The sequence below is a fragment of the Symphalangus syndactylus genome, chromosome 1 (assembly GCF_028878055.3).
Source record: "Symphalangus syndactylus isolate Jambi chromosome 1, NHGRI_mSymSyn1-v2.1_pri, whole genome shotgun sequence".
Taxonomy (NCBI): domain Eukaryota; kingdom Metazoa; phylum Chordata; class Mammalia; order Primates; family Hylobatidae; genus Symphalangus; species Symphalangus syndactylus.
Window position 1 is genome coordinate 152,787,486 of NC_072423.2, and position 14,490 is coordinate 152,801,975.

The 14,490-nt window shown below is 41.3% G+C and overlaps 1 protein-coding gene across 4 annotated transcripts in view; it reads left to right on the forward strand.

The window, feature by feature from the left end:
• PRAG1 (PEAK1 related, kinase-activating pseudokinase 1) overlaps positions 1-14,490 on the forward strand; it is a 77,018-nt gene that overhangs the window by 36,045 nt on the left and 26,483 nt on the right. For all 4 annotated transcript variants that reach the window (XM_055288911.2, XM_055288920.2, XM_063637915.1 and 1 more), the window contains exon 4: positions 12,028-12,185. In XM_055288911.2, coding sequence (XP_055144886.2) covers positions 12,028-12,185 — 158 coding nt within the window. The remainder of the gene's footprint in view (positions 1-12,027; positions 12,186-14,490) is intronic.

Genomic DNA, 14,490 nt, shown 5'->3' on the forward strand with positions numbered 1-14,490 from the left:
AGGCAGGCTGATGTAATAGAATAGGTTGTTCTCTTTCTAGATCTTTATATACTGAAAGGGAAGTGATAGAGCTAAGCAACCTGATTAGCTGAGGAATATGTCAACTCCTGGATCTGGGGCTATACTATAAATTATTTAGTTCTTGAACACACAAATTCAAAATGAGGTCTCATCAATGGACAAATCAACTCTTTCTCATGATTTTAGAATAATGGATATCCTCAAAGCATCATTATATTTATCTTTCCTTGCAGATCTTTGAAGTGTTGTAGTAAAAGTAGAGAGATCAAAGTAGGGTGAACTTCTAGACTATCTGAAGATTTCTGCTTCTGTCGATAGCAAAAAGAATTACTCAGTCATATGGTTTGGATCTGTGTCCCCACCTAAATCTCATGTTGAATTATAATCCCCAATATTGGAGATGGGGTCTGTTGGGAGGTGATTCGATCATGGGAGTGGATTTCCTCCTTTGGTGCTGTTCTCATGATAGGGTTCTCATGAGATCTGGTTGTTCAAAAGAGTGTGTGGCACCTCCCTCACTCTCTTCCTCCTACTCTTGCCATGTGAAGTGCTCACTCCCCATTTGCCTTCTGCCATGTTTGTAAGTTTCATGAGGCCTACCCAGAAGCCCACCATGTGCCAATATCATGCTTCCTGTACAGCCTGTGGAACCATGAGCCAATTAAACCTCTTTTCTTTATACATTACCCGTCCCAGGTATTTCTTTATAGCAATATGAGAACAAACTAATACACTCAGTTTACTGGAGACTGCAGAAGTCCTCTGTCTGCCTGTTTATCCATCCATTGATCCATCCATCCATCCATCCATTTAACCAGCACTTTCTATGTACATGGTGCTGTTTTTAGCAGTTTATAAATATTAACTCATTGAATCTTTCTAATAACTGCATGAGGTATGTATTGTCGTTATCCACATTTTATAGATGGGAAGCTGAAACAGAGAGAGATTAAGGGCCTTTTCCAAAACACACAGCCAATAAGCAGTGAGTCAGGACCTGAACCCAGGCGGTGAAGCACCAGTGTTCATGCTTTTAACCACCACATCATTGGCCATCCTTGGTGACTCTGAAATCCGTCCAGGAAGTTACTCAACTGCTAGCATCATTGTTCTTCCCAGTAGCTCCTGAGGGCCCTGGGACACTGTGCTTGCCTGTAGGCAAGGCAGCTGGTAGGAGAGGCCATTTGTGGATTGCAGTTACTCTGTCTTTAGTTCCCACTTTTCCTCTTTTCGTCTCCTTCTCTTCCCATCTGCTCGTCTTGTGTGAACAGATGTTGAGTTTCCTCCTTGACTTTCCAGGCCATGAGTTGGAACACATTGTTCTTAGGTGATCATTGTAGAGATGAAAGTGTAGTGTAGAAGGGTGATGGAGCCATGCTATGAGTTCTTTATCACTCTCTTACCTGCTCTCAGCAGCTCCATCTCCCTGTCTGCAGCCTCAGCTGAAACCTCCGCACCTGGATACCCCCAAACATCTGCCATTCTCACTGCTGCACCAGGCAGCGCAGCACTTCTTTGGAAAACTCCGCAAGTATGTAGGCTGGGGCCACAAATAAAAGACTTGCTTTTCTGAAATCTGAATGGTCATCTTTAAAAAAATGTTTGTATCTCTCATGCTAAAGTATATCTGTATATAGTCAGCGCAGACTTCCATCTGACCAATTTAAGAATTTTTATCCTTGACTGAAACCAACTAGTAACCCAAATGTGTGTGTGTGTGTGTGCAGGTATGTGTGTTTGTGTGGTGTATGTGTGTGTGTGTGTGTATTTTCCTATCTTTTAGTGTAACTATGACTTTACTCTTGTGTTAAATGGTTTCTACTGAATATGAAGTTAAAATAAAGGGCTTTTAAACTTGTAGAGCTCCAGAAGAGTCACTAGTGCATTAACTGAAAATGCAAATTAACAGGCCTGCACCATGGGGACCACAGAGATCATCTGACCAAAGATGAAACTGCTTTCCTATATTTATGCATGCTAATAAATCAGCAGGGGGAAAGCATGCCCCCAGAGCAGATTGGCCCTATCAGTTTCTTCAGGTGGCATTTAGACATTTGCAAAATAGCTCCCTTAGCATCTTCATCAAAAAGCTCCAACGATAAAAATAATAGAAACTGTCAGGGCGCGGTGGCTCACGCCCGTAATCCCAGCACTTTGGGAGGCCAAGGTGGGTGGATCACGAGGTCAGCAGATTGAGACCATCCTGGCTAACACGGTGAAACCCTGTCCCTACTAAAAATATAAAAAAATTAGCCGGGCGAGGTAGCGGGTTCCTGTAGTCCCAGCTACTAAGGAGGCTGAGACAGGAGAATGGTGTGAACCTGGGAGGAGGATCTTGCAGTAAGGCGAGATTGCGCCACTGCACTCCAGCCTGAGTGACAGAGCGAGACGCCATCTCAATAAATAAATAAATAAATAAATACATAATAGAAACCTCCCCAGCTTAGTTGTCTGCCTTTCTCATCTTATCTTCTGGATAAAAAAGCATTTAAAAACTACAAGATTTGTGAAAATTCAGAATATTTTAGAACGGGTGTATTTTGTACTAATGGCAAAAACCACAATTACTTTTGTACCAACCTAGTAGATATGAGAAAATTTCAGCTATTGAATCTGGTATTCTTGATGGTTATTAGTTGCTCTGTGTTCCTGCCTTTTGTAAGTTTTGCTGGGCAAGTGTAATTCTTTCTTAAAGGAAACATTTATTCTCCCAGATGCCACTGTGGCCTCCAAACAGAGGCAGATAAACTTAATCAAGAACTATTTAATAATGACTCTGTGTTCCAGCACGTCTCAACTGTGACACAGCTCCTCAAACCATTTATAATTTTGGGATGGTTACAAGCCTATTTCACATCAAACAATTACAATAATTTAACCAGGATTATAACCAAATTCTCAGTGATGTGATTCAGACTCAGTGCAGTGTGAGCTCCAGAAGGATGAGAAGGGTCAGAGAAGACTGAAATAGTTTGGGAGGAATTCGTAGGTAAGTGAAACTGATGCTGGGTTTTGAGGATGGAGATGGTTTGAAAGGGAGAGAGGAGCATTTCCTCTGAGCCACAGTTAGGAGAAGAGAAGGAGCACTTTGGTGCTTTGGGGACAATCAGAAGACAAAGATCAGCCTGCTTGGAACAGAGGAGTTAGGAGAGGAAATAGCAGTTTGTTAAGGAAAATGGTGATACTTTGTTTTCTAAACCAGAAGTCTAGGAATGTGTACAATGGAATGAATAGACTATGGGGGGAATATTGGAAATTGAGATTGTCAAAGAAAATTTGAGATGTGTGTTTCTGTCACTACAGAGGACCTGAGTCAATCCAACATGGTGGGTAAGCTAGAGAGAATCCTTATAGGAGTGCCAGGTAGGACCCTTTCAGGATCGTCCGTCATTATGAGAACAGTATTTTACAAAGATTTTGAGTCAGAGTGCTTTCACCAAGGTTGCAAATATTCTCTGAAGATGTGAATTGCTGGGTGTGGTGGCTCATGCCTGTAATCCCAGAACTTTGAAAGGCCGAGGCAGGTGGATTACTTCAGGTCAGGAGTTCGGGACCAGCCTAGCCAACATGGAGAAACCCTGTCTCTATTAAAAATACAATACTTAGCTGTGTGTGGTGGTGTGCACCTGTAGTCCCAGCCACATGGGAGCCTGAAGCATGAGAATCTCTTGAACCTGGGAGGCAGAGGTTGTAGTGAGCCAAGATCACGCCACTGCACTCCAGCCTGGGTGACAGATTGAGACTTTGCCTCAAAAAATAAAAAAAAAAGATGTGAACTGATCTCTCACTAGAGGAGCTTGATAAATATTTCTCTTCTAGGTCTGCAGGTTTGTTCAAGCACAGGGATCTTGTCAGCTCTGTTAACCACTGTGTCCCCAACACTTGACAGCACTTGGCACAGAGTAGGCTTAATGCTGAAAAGCCTGGGAAAAGTATTCAGGATAGACAAGGAGGAAGATCCCCTGCAGGTAACACAGGCATATGATAAGTTAAAAACAGGGTGTTCTTATTCACCAAGAAAACTCGAATTGCTTAATGATTTTGACTTTAGTAAGTGGCTAAATAGTAGAGAATAAATGAAGAGAAACTTAATGTGTTTTAGAGCATAGTTGAATTGCTTTGAATCATGGAGCCAAATAAGACAATTGGAGATTGAAAGCTGCAGGTCAGAGAGGCAGAGCCGTCTCTGTTTTCCTGTGCTTTTGCAGGAAGTGCATTTTATAGAAAAGTCAGAGAGGAACTGAGGGGAAACAGAGAGCTCTGAGCTGGTGAATTCACAGCAGCCTGGAGAAGCATTCCGGCTGCCTCTTCACCCCCAAGGGCTGCCCCCTGGGACCCTGAAGTCACTGTCCCAGCTAGTCACAAGGCCGGGGAGGCCTCACTGATGAGGACAGCACTACGGGCCCAGAATGGTAAGAGGTTCTCAGTCTTTGATTGAGACAATTATTGGTTGTTTGAGTTTAAAACCAGTCTTTTCCTTTCTTCTTCGTAATTGAAAAAACATGTATAGACTTTTTAAAAACTTGTTTATGCTTTCAGAGCATTCTGTTGATTCTCTAAAACTTTCCTTTAGATCTTCTCCAGATCATTACTAAACTTACTAGTGTGTTTGACCAATCCCAAGAGCCAGCGGTGTGAATGCGTGCTGGGATTGCGAGAGCCAGTCTGAAACTGCATGCTGGCACTATGTGGGTTTTCAAACGTTCCGCTCCAGTGGTGGAAAGCTCTCGGCCAAATGCATGTGAACCGAACAAAAGTCAGGGGCAGTGACAATGAAAATTGGCCTCAATCACACTTTGAATATCGCTGTCATATGAAGATTCTAACAGCCACGGAAAGTCTGAGATTCACTCTCTGCTGCACACTGGGGCCCGGCATCCGTTAAGGATTGTGGCCATTCTGAAAGCTCTCATTCTGAAAGCTTCGGGGGTATTTTTAGATGAGGCTTGTTCCTACAAATGCGGAAGTCTGGCAGATGGCTCTTCCGGCTGGAGTCTTTTTTTCCAGCTTTCCACCAACACAGTACGGAGACCTATGGCAAGACCTCTCTCTCTAAGGACAATGGAGGGAAAAGCTATTCTCAAAACACTGGGCAGCAGCTGCAAGGCTGGGGCTCTGAGGACACCGTGCCACTGGCCTGTACATTTCACCCTGCCGGCCTGGACTGTATGTAATCAACAGTGGGAGGCAGAAAGGAAGTTTGAGGTTAAGCACAAGACGTCTTTTATCACACTACGTGAGTGAAGACATCTGTGGAGACTGTACTCTCACTGTAGATGATAAGAATGTTATTCACCAACCAGAGAGAAAAGACTGAAGTATGAGGTTTTTGTCTGTGGAAGTATTTTGCAGATGGTTTGCACCAGTTTTGTGAAAGACAGATCAAATTATTATTAATGAGGGAAAAGTGCCTTTAAAAAAACTAAGTAGTATTGCTATACCGTGTTGAGTACACTCATTGTCATTTGGCCTCACATCTGATAGAACAATCCGTTAGGGCTCGGAAAAGTCACCTTTGCAATAGTAAGCCTTTTCCTGGGATTCTTAAAAAGTCTATTTTACACACGGTGTAAAGACACAAAAACAACTTGATTGCAAATCTGTGCTTTGATGGCAAGCTTCCTTTTCATTTTTAAATTTGATGTGGTTTTGCTCATGCCCTAATTAAAGTGGCAGTTCTCAAAAAGTGCAGATTGCACAGATTTCCAGGGCAGATGTTTTTTAATGCAGTTCATAGGAAAGAGTCATCAGTCCTAAGGTTTTGTTTTGTTTTATTTTATTTATTATTATTATTTTTTGAGACGGAGTCTCGCTCTGTCACCCAGGCTGGAGTGCAGTGGTGCCATCTCAGCTCACTGCAACCTCCGCCTCCTGGGTTCGAGCGATTCTCCTGCCTTAGTCTCCTGAGTAGCTGGGACTACAGGCATACACCACCATGCTGGGCTAATTTTTTGGTTTGTTTTTAGTGGAGATGGCATTTCACCATGGTGGCCAGGGTGGTCTCAAACTCCTGGCCTCAAGTGATCCACCCGCCTCTGCCTCCCAAAGTGCTGGGATTACACGTGTGAGCCATTGTTCCCAGCCTTAAGATTTTGCTATTAAGCAAAAGGCTCACCTACGTGTGTATTAGAAGACCTGTTATATCCCCATTTACAACTGAGCATTCCAAATGCCTACTGATTTCTGATTTTCTTCTTTCTTTCTTTCTTTCTTTGTGGAGACAGGGTCTCACTATGTTGCTTAGGCCGGTCTCAAACTTCCAGGCTGAAGTGATCCTCCCACCTCAGCCTCCTAAAGTGCTGGGATTACAGGCTTGGGCCACGATGCCTGGTCACTTATTGGGTTTTAGCGACCTGGCAGGAACCTGGATTTCTTGAGCTTTTCCAGTAAAGAAGCAGCGGTTAGATCCCAAAAGCCATGAAAATTCCACTTGTGGCTTAGAAACTAAGGTTTACCAAAGTCCACTTTGGGAGGCTCCCTTCCTCCCTAAAACACACACACGCACACACACACACACACACACACACACACACACACCCTGTGGATAATTTATCCTGTAATTACAGGGATAGACTAATTTTGTCTGCATTCACTTGATGAGAGTTTTGACAGCAGTGACTTCTGCCTCATATGAACTATAGACAGAAGAATTAACTCCCAAGTCTTAAAAGAGTGGTTAGGTCTATGATGCAACTGTTTCCAGCCACAGGGGTGCTCTGTGGTGGAACCAACCCTCGTTGATTCTGCCTGTTCCCGCTGAGGGGTCTGATGGAAATCCCACTGTGTTATTTTGTGTGTTCCTTGCCTCCCAGAGGCCCAACAACAGATCAACAGGAGCAGCCACCCCTGCCTCATTCAGGCGCTGTGATTTGCTTTCTCACTAGAAATTTTCATTTTTAGTGTGTCAGATATTCCAAGCATGCAATGAAGTTCAGATAATAATTTAACTGACCTGCAGGTGTTCCCTAACATTTTTCAAATATTAACATTTTGCCATTTGCTTTAGATTTTTTTAAAGTAAAATATTACTGCTACTGTGGAAGATCCCTCCCTATCCAATTCCCATTTCAACCTCCCATTGCTACCCAGAGCAATCACTGTCTTGAAGTTGATGAGTATTATTTACATTTTATTATGTGCTCCATAAAACATGGATATATCCTTATACGTTTTTAATCTGTATACAAATGGCATCACACTTGAGCCTTTTGTAAATTACCTTTAATACTCAGCATTTTAAAATATTTTTTCATATTGCTACCCTAAAATCCAGTTCATTTTTTTGACTGCTATAAAGTATCCCACCAAAAGACTATACCACAATGTTTTCATTCCTTTGTTGAAGCGCAGTTCAACAGTTTACAAGGTTATTTGCTATTGGTAACATTGTGAACACCTTTCTCCACTTATAAGAGTTTCTCTAGCTCTGTACTGCACAGTATGGTAGCCAGTAGCTTAAAATGTGGTGAGTCAGAATTGCAATGTGAGTAAATATAAAATGCATGCCATTGCATTTTATATTAATTTAGGGTTAGAGTTAGGGTTAATTATTAATAATTAATAATTTACTTGATTGTAAATCTGTAATTATTAATAATTGAGATGGGTTATACTGATTACAGATTAAAATGACAATATTTTGAATACATTATGTTAAATAAAATATATTACTAAAATTATTTTTTCCCATTTATTTTACATTTTTTAAATGTGGCTACTAGAAAACTTAAAATTACATATATGGCTTGCATTATAATTCTATTGGACAAGGCTGGTCAAGACCAGCCAGTAACTGATTGCCCACATGCCAGCCATCTGTTTTTGTAAATAAAGCTTTATTAGAAAACATGCCACTAATTTCTATGGTGGCTTTCCAGCTACAACAGCAGAGTTCTGTAGTTGCAACAGAATCCTTATGGTCCACGAGCCTACAATGTTTACCATCTGGCCCTTTAAGGAAAAGTTTGTTCACTCATATTCTAGAGCAGTAATTTTTAACCTTTTTTAAAATCCATGACCCACAGTAAGGAACATATTTAATATCATGACCCAACAAACACACATCTGAAACAAAAGTTTTACAAAACAAAGTTTTATAAATCGTTTCTGTTTATTTTCATATTTTCTGTTCTGTTCTATTTTGTTAAAATAAACTGCTGGTCAATAAACTGCTAGTGACCCACTCAAGTGACTTAGCCATTCATTCATTACTAGTTATTTAAGTAACATTGCTCAAGGACATATACCCAAAAATGGAGTGACTGGATTATAGGAATGTGTATATTTAATTTTACAAGATTCATCACATTGTTGTCCTGTGTGTGAGTTTACCAATCTACAGTCTCACAAACAGTGTAAGAGAGTTCCTATTTCCCTATAACTTTAGCAAAATCTGATGTTGCCAGTCTGATCTGATGGGTATGAAATGGAATCTTGTTTTAATTATAATCTGATCATTCATAAATTTAATCATCTTTTCATGTGTCGACTGGCCTCTCGTGTTTCATTTGTGAGTTGCCTGTTCATTTCCATTTTAAAAATGGAGTCATTTGTCTGTTTCTTAGATTTATAAGCACTCTTTTTCTATTCTGCATACCAATACTTTATTAGTTGTGTGGGTTGCAAAGATGTGAGTTGGCCACTCCAAGGTTTGTTTTTTTTCGCTTTTTAATGGTGCCTTTTATGTTATCAGGCAGAAGTTTTAAATTTTAAAGTAGTCAGATTTATCTTTTTCTTTATATTGCTAATTTTTAGCCCTTATTTTAAAAATTATTTCCTACCCCAAGTCCATAAAGTTTTCTGTTACATTTTCTGATGAATTTAAAATTTAATGGGTGTTTCTTTTCTGTTGAAAATTCGTGTTTCTGCATGGTATGAGGTGTGGCTCTACTTTCTTTTTTTCTTCACATCATAAATAGCTGGTGTGAGTACCATGAATTGACTTGTTAATCCTCCAGTCTGTTTCTTAGGTCTCTGTCCTGGAAATGTTGGTCCTAGATTTATCAGAACCAGATCTTTACTGATCTCATTTATACAGCAACTGGTCCTTGATGGTTTTATAGGCAAGTTTTCGCAATCTTTCAGAGAACACATAATGTTTATCTTATAAAAATTACATGAGCTAAGGCCGGGCGCAGTGGCTCACACCTCTAATCCCACCACTTTGGGAGGCCGAGGCGGGTAGATCACGAGGTCAGGAGGTCGAGACCATCCTGGCTAACACGGTGAAACCCCGTCTCTACTAAAAATACAAAAAAATTAGCGGGGCGTGGTGGCGGGCACCTGTAGTCCCAGCTACTCAGGAGGCTGAGGCAGGAGAATGGCGTGAACCCGGGAGGCATAGCTTGTGTGAGCCAAGATGGTGCCACTGCACTCCAGCCTGGGCAACAGAGTGAGACTCAGTCTCAAAAAAAAAAAAAAAAAAAAAAAAAAAATTACATGTGAGATAACTGAAAAAGTGAAAGTTACTCAATTCATTTTATTATTATTATTATTTTTTTGAGACACTGTTTCACTCTGTCACCCAGGGTGGAGTGCAGTGGCGCCATCTTGGCTCACTGCAACCTCCGCCTCCTCAGTTCAAGTGATTGTACTGCCTCAGTTTCCCAAGTGGCTGGGATTACAGGCACACGCCACTATGCCTGGCTAAGTTTTTGTATTATTAGCAGAGATGGGGTTGGCCTGTTGGCCAGGCCAGTCTTGAACTCCTGACCTCAAGTGATCTGCCCGCCTTGACCTCCCAAAGTGCTGGGATTACAGGAGGGAGCCACCGTACCCAGCTGTCATTTTCAAATTCTAATTTAACCTTTATATCGAAATTGGACAAGGACAGAACAAGAAAGAAAAATTATGGGCTAGCCTCTATTTGAATGTAAATGTAAAAATCTTAAACTAAATATTAGTAAAACTGAATCCAGCAATGTGTAGTAAAATAAGTTCATACAACATGTGCAAGCATGGCTTAATTAAGAAAAGCTATTAACATAACTCATCACATTCACAGAGTAAAGGAGAAACATGATACGATTTTTTTCCCATAGATGTAGAAAAGGCATTTAATAAACCCTAATAGCCAAAAATGATTTTGAAATACAAAACCTTAGAAAACTTGAAATAGAAATAAAGATCCTTAGCCTGATAAAGAGTGTCTACTGAAACCTATAGTAAACATACAGTTAGTATTGAAGCATCCCTTGGACTACCTGTGTGTGGACTTCCGTCTTTGTATCTGGCACCTGAGAATTGTTCTTTCTTTTGATCTTGGCTGTTACTTTAAATAAGTGTGTGTGTGTGTGTGTGTGTGTGCATATGTATATGAGTATATATATACTCATACATTCACATATTTATGTATTTTTTAGTTTTGTCTATTTACATACATTTCATGAAGTTTGTGGAGTGGGAAGCTGTGCCAGCTCTGTAGCAATGGTGCTGGAGTTTCTCCCTTGGTGATTTTCTGGGCCTAAAGACCAAGAAACTCTAGAGAGCACTTTGGAAGGGGCAAAGTAGGGGGTAGCCACAGAGCTGGCTCTGGCTTCTCTCCTAGACTGAGGAGTTGTTATGCATGACTTCATATCCTGGCTTCCCTTAGAGAAAACTATTAGTGAGAGATCTGATGTGAATATAAGAATATTGTATGAAACTGTCTTTGATTTTATTTTGCCAGGAGATTAAATAAGGATCCGTTACTGCCACAGCATTTCCTAAGGAACTGATATTTCCAAGATTCCAACAGCGATACTGAGATACAAAGATGAAGATTAGTCATAATGTTGCTGTCACTGTCACATTTTTTTGACAGCTTTAACACATTTTAAAAATACGATTCTAAAGATTGGGAGTGGGGAGAGGGACGTGTTTTCTAAGGAGCATTTTTTTGTGGTAGCAAACAAACTTTAAACCCTCGTGTTAATACACAAGGGATTCCTGTGACTGTGAAAATTAAAACAGGGCCTGGCAATGTTGAACACAAAGAACAGCCGATAAATTCTTGACTGTAAGGTGATGTGCATTAAATAAGGCAGTTCTGATGCCAAATCAATACTGTATTGTGTATTTCCCATAGCAGATATTGAGATATGGATCTGCTGTAGTAGGAACAGGAATGTCAGCAGGAAATATCAGTTCAGACAAATGTGGGTTTCCCCCAACAGGGAAAGAGCTGGACGTGGTGTGATCTGTCTCCCTTCATGGTGAAAATGTCAGATCAGAAATGAATATTCATGTGGCCCTTGGAAAGTGGGAAGGAGAAATCAATAAGCTAAACACCCAACCTAATAAAAGAGCTGTTTTCTCCAATGTGAGTGTTTTTCTCTTGAAGTTGGTATTTCTGTCCTTGATCTGTTGGTGGTGCTTTTTAGAGATGCAACAACAGATTTCATAGAAAAGCAAAAGGTTGGTTCCATTGTTCTGGAATAAGGGTTATGTCAACTTAGTTCTATCTAAGCATGTCACTGGAAGTCTGGTTCACATCTAAAGTTTTCCTTTAATTCCAAGAAACAGTCTAGACCCTTTGAAGCTTTGGCAAAAGAGTACCAGGTAAAAAAAGAAATCCCACTTGTAAAGGCCTAGTTTGCAATTCATTTGTCCTGGGATCTTGCAAAAACAACCCAATCTGTGTATATCTCTATACATTGGTGTGTATGATAATGTCTTCATTTCTCTTTGTAGAGATTTTACACAGGATATAATAGGTGACACAATTGTTTTGGCAGATGGGGTCAGAATATGAAGGCAGTTCCTTCCATGTAAGAGTTTTGGTGCTTGTTTAAATTTAATAGACTCGCTTCTCCTAACCACACTCCGGAAGTCTCCTGTCATTCATGCACATAAGAACTCAGAAGAGAACCTCTACTGTCTCCCCAGAATCTTTTTTTTTTTTTCCTTTTAATAAACTTGCTGACATTGGCCAGGTTTCAAGAGCATGGTAAGTTCATGATCCATCAGCCTGGTTTCTGAATGGAAACCAAATGAGTTATTTCTATTGTTTGTTCCTACCTTTTCCAGGCACCTTTTAAAAATGAACAAGAGCAGCTCTGATTTGGAAAAAGTGAGCCAGGGCTCTGCAGAAAGCCTCAGCCCATCCTTCAGGGGTGTCCACGTCAGCTTCACCACCGGCTCCACGGACAGCCTGGCCTCAGACTCCAGGACCTGCAGCGATGGAGGTAACAAACTTGACCTTGACGGAGAGGCTTAGGTTCTCCTGGACCTTCAAGACCAGTCCTGCGTTGCTTGCAGGATTGGAAGGGCTGAGCGAGGACTACTGTCTTGGTCCTGCTTTCTCAATGAAGTAGACTCTTCCAGGGAGCTGTTGAAGTCGATTATCTACTGAATATATGGCAAGCCAGCCCATCCATATTGCCCTCTCCAAATTATAAGAGTGTGTACGTGGCAACATGGTGGGAGGAAGATGAGGTTGAAAGGCTCCTATTTCCTTGGGCAGTGAACCATCTATGTACAGGCCTGCTTTCTACTTCTGTCCTCAGGATGAGTCCTGAACCACACGGTCTCACCATCTCTTTCTCTCTCTCTCTCTCTCTTTTGCATCTATATGTGCATGTCCGCACGTGCACACACTGGACACAGCAGATGTTTACATAATGTTTGCTGAATTAAGCATGAAGACTTCATTCGGCCACCATCTAGCCTGCTTTTTGGATTACGCTCTAAGGCCTGTGGGTGGGTCTGTCCTCCACTGGGCATGTCCCTAAAAAGGAATTCTTGTTTTTCCATAGTTGTGTCCTGGATGGGTCATATTTAAACTCTCTCACCCTTTCAGCATTCTTTGTGTATGTGTCCTCTCCTGCGTTTCTCTTAGACATGCGTTAGCATGTTGGATTTAGGCTTGTACTCACATGACTTCCTTTTTCACTCCTATGGAAATATTTCTTCTCAGTAGGCAGTGACACAGTAGAGGGTTCCACTGCAAATTTACTGTCAGCTACATTATTCTACCTAAACGATAGGTACTGGCTGAGACAAAAGTGTGTGTTATAAGTCAGTCTGTAGTGTGTTCTGGTGAGAAACCTCTGACAGTTCTTACTTAAAAACAGGAAATATCTTAGTCTTGATTTGGGAGGAATGTAGCAACAACAGATTTTCCTTTTCTGTAGATTTTTGTAGGCTCTTATCTTCTTCCTTTTCCCAGCCCATTGTACAACAAATTCAACAAGGCAGATTATTCCATAGAGGGCAGGGCATCTCGACCATGAGCCCCTGTGCTGTTCAGCTGTGATCCACTCTCTGGGAGATTGTAACCAGTTCTGGGGAGTGATCTACAATGAACCATCAGTCACCAGCCAGCGGGTGTCAGGCAAACTGGACTTCATGGCTTCACCACTTTGTTTCCCAGAAGCAGTAAATCATGACGTCCACTCGCAGGGTTCCTAAGAACTGACTAGGGAAGATAAGGTTAAAACACATGGCACATGGGCGGATGGGATACGGTAGGAAACTGGGCAGCCCATAACATGAGTGCTTCTTATAAAGGCTTCCAGAAGAGAGAGAAATCATTGAAGGCTGATGGAGGGTTTAGGGAAGACTTTATGAGAACATGGGATGTAGAGATCATATCTGAAATATGGCCAGAATTGGGTAGGTAGGGGGTGAGGACGAGAGGGCTTTCCAGGTTCAGAAAACAATAACAGAGAAACGAAGCCACAGGGATGGCAGTGCATGTGGGAGAAGGATGAGACCAGTCTGACGTGCTTATTAGACACCGGCAAGGGGAAATGGGACATGAGCTTGGTCGGAAGCTAATTGTACATGGCTGAATTGTACATGGCTCTCACAACAATCTGTGCAGGTAGGAGACAGAGCTGCTGGAGGTTTGTGAGTTCAATGCTGGAGGTTTGCGAGTTCGATGGGGAAACCTGTATTCAGACATTTTCTCATGTTCGTTTCTGAATAATAGGAATTAAAATGAATATATTGTCATGGTATTGCTTTATCACAAGCTAGTTGTTCAGTAGAAATGCACTTCAAAACTTGGACTCCCAGACCAACAAGAAGATATGTACCTTGTCCCTGGACTCTGGCCGCTGAAAGCCAACCATTCTATCTGCTGCCCCTGGGCATGGTTCTCTGTACCCGGAACCATGTTTTGAAACTGGCAAGAGACCAAAGGCATGACATTCTCTCTCTCTCTCTGTCTCTCTTCTTTTTGACGTCTTTTAAACACTAATCATTAATCTGGAGAATATACAGAACTACTGGTCATGTAATATGAGAAATCCTTCATTCACTTCTCACTGCTTACCAAAGCAGCTTATATCTGTTATTGCACAATTATCTTCCAGTCCCATGGATCCTTAACTCACTTTTATCTTGTAACTGAAATATTTATCCATTGCAACTTTAGTTGCTGTTTGGCATGCAGTACCGAAGCTGAGAGATTAGATCCAAATAGAAGCAGAACTAGTTCATGCTGAAGTTCTTTGAAACGAATGTAGTGTCTGCCTTTCTAATATT